The sequence below is a fragment of the Orycteropus afer genome, unplaced genomic scaffold, assembly GCF_000298275.1.
Source record: "Orycteropus afer afer isolate SDZICR_OR568_19922 unplaced genomic scaffold, OryAfe1.0 scaffold00761, whole genome shotgun sequence".
NCBI classification, from domain to species: Eukaryota; Metazoa; Chordata; class Mammalia; order Tubulidentata; family Orycteropodidae; genus Orycteropus; species Orycteropus afer.
The window spans coordinates 602,555-608,783 of NW_006922348.1; the positions used below are offsets into that span (position 1 = coordinate 602,555).

Below are 6,229 nucleotides of genomic sequence, written 5' to 3' on the forward strand. Positions count from 1 at the left end.
TCAAGAACTGATGGCATTGAAGAAGGAAGTTGAAGCTGCACTGAAAGAATTGGTGAAAAACAAGGCTCCAGGAATTGATGGAATAATCACTGAAATGTTTCAACAAGCAGATGCAGCCCTGGAAGCACTTACTGGTCTATGCCAAGATATTTGGAAGACAGCCACCTGAACAACCAACTGGAAAAGATCCATATTGATACCCATTTCAAAGAAAGGTGATCCAACAATGTGAAAATTATCGAACAATGTAATTAATTTCACACACAAGTAAAACCTTGCTGAAGGTAATTTAAAAATGGTTGCCACAATATATTGACAGGAAACTTCCAGAAATGCAAGCTAGATTCAGAAGAGGATGTGGAATGAGGGATATTATTGCTGAGGTCAGATGGATCTTGGCTGAAAGCAAAGAATACTAGGAAGCTATTTACTTGTGTTTTATTGACTATGCAAAAGCATTTGACTGTGGGGATCATAACAAATTATGGATAACATTGAGAAGAATGGGAATTGCAGAACACTTAATTGTACTCATCAGGAACCCGTACATAGACCAGAAGGTTGTCATTCATACAGAATAAGGAGATACTGCATGGTTTAAAATCAGGAAGGGAGTGTGTTAGGGTTGTATCCTTTCACCATACTTATTCAATCTGTATGCAGAGCAAATAATCTGAGAAGCTGGACTACATGAAGAATATGGCATCAGGATTGGAGGAAGACTCATTAACAACCTATGATATGCAGATTACCCAACTTTGCTTGATGAAAGTGAAGATGACTTGAAGCACTTACTGATGAAGATTAAAGACTACAGTCTGCTGTATGGATTACACTTCAACATAAAGAAAACTAAAATCCTCATAACAGATCAATAAGCAGCATCATGATAAATGGAGAAAATATTGAAGTTGTCAAAGATTTCATATTACTTAGTTCCCAATTAACACCAATGGAAGCAGCAGTCAAGAAATCAAAGGTCGCATTTCACTGGGCAAACCTACTGCAAAAGACCTCTTTAAAGTGCTAAAGAGCAAAGATGTCTCTTTGAAGACTAAGGTGTGCTGAACCCAAGCCATGGTATTTTCAATCACGTCGTATGCATGTGAAAGCTGAACAGTGAATAAGGAAGGTCAAAGAAGAATTTATGCTTTTGAGTTGTGGTGTTGGCAAAGAATATTGAAAGTATCATGGACTTGCCAGAAGAATTAACTAATCTGTCCTGGATGAAGTGCAGCTGGAAGGCTCATTGGAAGCAAGAATGGCCAGACTTCATATCACCCATTTTGGTCATGTTGTCAGAGGGGACCATTCCATGCTTAGTAAAGGAGCTCTGGTGGTACAGTGCCTAAGGCATTTGACTGCTAACCAGAAGGTGGGCAGTTCAAATCCAGCAGCCACTCTGCAGAAGGAAGACTGGGCAATCTACTTCTGTAAAAATTTACTACTTCAGAAACCCAAAGGGGGTCACTATGAGTCAGAATCAACTCAATGACAGTGAGTTTCTTTGGTTTTGGTTTAAAGTGGAGGGTCAGCAAAAAAAGGGTAAGACCCTCAACAAGATAGATTAACACAGTGGCTGCAATGACGGGCTCAGGAATAGCAAGGATTGTGAGGCTGGTGCAGGACTGGGCAATGTTTTGTTCTGTTGTACATGGTGTCTCTATGAGGCACAGCCAACTTGACAGCACCTAACAACAACAGGCATCAAATGGCCCAAAATTCATGGCACATGTTAACATCCCTTTTTCTTAGCCTCTATGCCATTTTTTCCTGTGGTTTTTTAATTTCCCTGTTTACTTACTATCCAATAGTGTCACTATTGACAGCACATAATGTTAAAGAACATATACTCTCTCACCAGAGATTGTACACAGATATCATTTCTGTTAAAAATTAAAAATAGTCACGTTGTATATTTACCATTCAAAGACTCATCATCCCAATTGAATGACTCCCTTTGTTATAGAGTGTCTTTCCCCAAGGAAGCCCTACTAGAGAAGCTGAATCAGATATTATGACTTACCAGAGGTTACAAGAAATCATCTAGTGAGCTAAAAATAGAATCCATAAGCCTTTGCGTCCCTGAATTTAAAAACAAACTCTGCTTTTAAGAAGGAAAAAATAAAGTAGAGAAACTAGGCTAGTTTGACATTCCTGGGACAAAGAATTCAAGTGCACAAAAACTATTAAGTAGCTGCCATGACCTGTGAGGACCAAGAAGATGAATAAAACACAGGTGCTGTCTGCCTCCAAGGAGTTGATAATCCAATAAGAGATCAGGTCAATATTGAAAACTCCAGGCAATGCAAAAAGTCCTGTGAACACATCAAAGGCTGCAGGCGGGGGGGGGGGTCTTGTCCATCTTTCTAGCCCCCACAGCAGCGATTGCAGTGACCTGCATGTGATATTTAGGGAAATGCTATTTGTTGAACAAGGGCCATAAGAGAGCTACCACCAGAATGTTTCTGTGGGTTGGTAGAGAATGAGGGACAGCTCATATTTGAACTAAGCCTGGAAGGATGGGGAGGTTTTACACAGGCAGCAGGAATTAGGAGAGGGCCTTTGCAGGCCCAAGAAAAGAGCCAACGATCCTAAGAGGAGACAGCATGGTATGATTTTGAGGAGCACAACACAGTCTAGTGTGGCTAGATAGCAGGAGAACAGCAGGAACTAAGGCTAAAGGGAAAGCTGAGACTTAAGCAGGAAGAACCTTGAACAACAAATTAAGAATTTAGCAATGGGTTGTCATGAAAGCCTTTGAACAAGGAGGTGGTGCCACAAGGACCGGGCTTCCTGCTGTCTCATCCTCCCCTGCCCAGCTAGGCCTCCTTCACCTTGTTGGTAATGGTGAGTTCTTTTGATTGTTATGTTTGTATACAGCTTGGTTTAGAGATTTTATGTGGTTTAGTTAGTGTTTTGGCTTTTCTCTTTTCCTTCCAGTTTTTCACAGCATATGGTCCTGATTATGTGCTGGAAATCACGCCAAGCTGCCGACCAGACCGCAATGAGCCCCACCGAGTCCAGCAAATCCTCAACTGTATCAAAGGTGAGCACTATCCCTTGAGTCCTACCTTCCTTATTCTACCCAGCCCATCAGTGGGGGCTTCCCCAAATACAATTTGACTTTGATGGATAATTGTTTTACTGACTTGGGAGGGAAACCTTTTCTTGACCTAACAACTTTTAGTTAGAATTCCTCACTGGCCATTCTGGTTATAATTGTCATTTGGCTGGCTAATGTCACCTTCAGAAGGACAAAAGGCTCAGCTGTAGACACACCAGTGGAAAACCAGTTTTAAGGTATACCCTAAAATCCCTTTTTCTTTCAAAAGGTCATCAATAAAACCCTCTTTAAGATGAGAGAAGTTTAAGTCAAGTCATGCTTGGGGTGGGTGGCGAGTACTCCCAGACCTTCTATTTCAGTGTGGTTCCTTGATCCAGTAGAGCCTTGAGAGACTGCCATGCTACAATGAATAGTCAGGGTTTCTGAAACCCTTGGGAGTGGATTCTCCAGTCTCATCCAGAGCACTGGAAATGAGGCTGCTGCCTTATCCTTCTTCTCCTCCCTAAGGCTGGCCTAGAATTATTCTAGGTAGAGGGAAAATGGCAGTCATCAGGTCACTGTTGTCTTGATCACACTATCCACTAGCTATTTGGGGAAACTGTCCTCAGCTTTCCAGTAGAACCCCACCCCCACCCTACACCACAACCCAGCTGCTGCTTTACAATTCAACTCACTTCATCTACCATTATTTTTAAGTATGTTTGGCACTCATTTTCCTGTTTAATTGAATTTGTATGTATGTGTGTATAATTATTTACACAGTTAAGTAGTCTTCGGTATCATACTGCCCATCCTGGAGAGTAAAACTCCAGTGTTTATTTATAAAATGTCCAAGATAGCACCAATTCTCCTCTTTGATTTCCTTGTTAGAAGAGAATTCAACATGAAAGGGAGGTCTGTTCTAACCTGAAGTTAGTCTGGGGGAATACATTGTATCTTGTGGATCTTTGCTAAGGCTCACATCCTCTAGCAGAGCCCATTCTATGACAACAGCAAAGTCCATAGGCAGGGACTCCACATGCCAGGATCCATTGGCCAGAGAAAATTTTCTAAGTTAATTAGCTGTAGACTTTAAGGTTATGCACACAAGGAGGCTTAGTGCCCCTTCTAAGGTATCCGATAGCCCTTAGCCTTCTCCTGACCCTATGATTTCAAGCCACCTCCCTCTGCCCTTTCAATGTCTACCAACTCCACAAGTCCTTACTTCCTAACAAAATCCTCCTCCTTTGTCCAACCCTTAAAGCCTCAGGGTCCTTCTATTCCTGGCCCTTCTCTATTCCTTCCCTCAGTATTACAGCCCTGATTAACCACAGATATTCTACCCTACTGTCCTCCTTCACCTCTCAGACCAAGGAAATGTTTCCTCTTTCCCTTGGGACCAGTGCTGAACCAACTTTCCTTCCCCCTCTTTCTCCAACTGTGCCATTTCCCCCTATCCAGACTCTAAATCCTGGTAAAACACAGAAAAAGCAATCAAAACCGAGAAACTAAACAAGCTTCTCCAGCTGCTTAATAATACCTACATATGTGCAGATGAGAAGGAAGATTGGGCAATCTACTTCCGTAGTGATACTGCCTCAGCAACCTAAGGAGGGGTCGCTATGAGTCGGGTCCGACTCGACGGCACATAACAACAACAACATATGTGCAGATAGATATCTGTGTGCCCTCATGCTTTCCTGAACGTGCACCCAGACATATACCTTCCAGAGAGTAGTGACATCTTGCTATTGAGGAAATGGAGATGACAAGCAAGAGAAGACATATGGAAAGTAATTCAAAGGGAAGACAACTAGGAAAGTAAGAAACTCGAAAGAGGAATAAATTTTAAAAAGATTTGAGATAAGAGACTAGGATGAGAGTTGGTAAATTTTTTAAAAAAAGGAAGATATTAGAGGACATGTAAGTTACATTTAAGTCAAGATTTTTAAAGATCATAACAGACTAAAGCAATATTCTGCTTACACTACAATGAAATTAAACAGGGAAAAAACGTATGGGCCAGGATTTGGATCCTAAAAAGCAGCTGGACAAATACATGATGGGAAGACATGGCTTAGCAGCATTTTGTCTTAAAGAGAGTTAGCAATTATTGTCAATACAGAGCTCAGTGTGAGTCACCAGGGCAAGGTGCCCTCCAGAGATGCTGATGCAGTGTGGACCTCACCTATAAATGGCTCTAAACAAATTAGGAGTATGTTCAAGAAGGTCAGTGGGGATGGAGGGAGGACAGGAGCCCATACTCCAAGACAGCTGTTTGGAGGAGTTGGGACTTTTTGGAGAAGGGTCAGGGAGGTGTAGTCTGAACTTCATACCTCTGAAAGGCTGCCACAGAGCAGCAGGAGTAAAGAGTCTCTGCGGCCCCAGGGGACAGAGTTAGGACCCATGGTGGATATTCTGAAAGGACAGATTTTCATTCAATAAAAATAGAAGGCAGAATTTTCTAACAATTAGTGTAATGCCTAAGGCACTTGACTGCTAACCAGAAGGCTGGCGGTTCAAACCCAGCAGCCACTCCTCAAAAGGAAGGTTGGGCAATCTACTTCCGTTGTGATACTCCCTTGGAAACCCAAGGAGGGGTTACTATGAGTTGGGTCTGACTCAACGGCAAATAACAACAACAGCAACAACAAAGTGGAACTGGCTCCTTGGGAGGGCATGCAGTCTCTGTCTCTGGAGATACACAAGGAAAAGCTAGACAATCACTGGCAGCCATATTGTAGAGGGGATTTTGCATTGGGGGAGGGTGATTGTACTAAATTACTTTTAAGATTCCTTTCAACGCTAAGATTCTAGATGTTGTATGTTAAAATGAGAATAGAGAAAAAATAAAAAGAATATGGTGAAAGTACTGGGATTGATAAATGAGTTGCAGTTGTTAGATGGGGGAAGTAATGCTGTGTATAAGAAAGAATTGATGAGAAGAGGAAAAACTAAGTAGCAAAGAGTGTATGGGGAGGGGCTAGGGAGAGCAGATAGCAAGAACAGTGGCTGTAGAATATTAGAAGTGTTCTGACTTTACATTTCCAGCTCTTTCATATTGACAAAATATTACATTCTAGCCATGCAAATTAACAGAGCACAACGAGTCCAGAACCTGAAAGAAATTCAGTTAAACCTGAAGAAATGAGGCTAGAAAGAAGTCCAAATGTTACTAAAAAT

The 6,229-nt window shown here is 41.8% G+C and overlaps 1 protein-coding gene across 1 annotated transcript in view; it reads left to right on the forward strand.

The window, feature by feature from the left end:
• The window catches only part of HDAC8 (histone deacetylase 8), a 536,169-nt gene extending 532,823 nt beyond the window's left edge, over positions 1-3,346 (forward strand). Inside the window, exons 10-11 of the mRNA XM_042783233.1 lie at positions 2,944-3,049; positions 3,336-3,346. Of these exons, the coding sequence (XP_042639167.1) occupies positions 2,944-3,049; positions 3,336-3,346 (117 nt within the window). The remainder of the gene's footprint in view (positions 1-2,943; positions 3,050-3,335) is intronic.
• Positions 3,347-6,229: the final 2,883 nt, after the last annotated feature.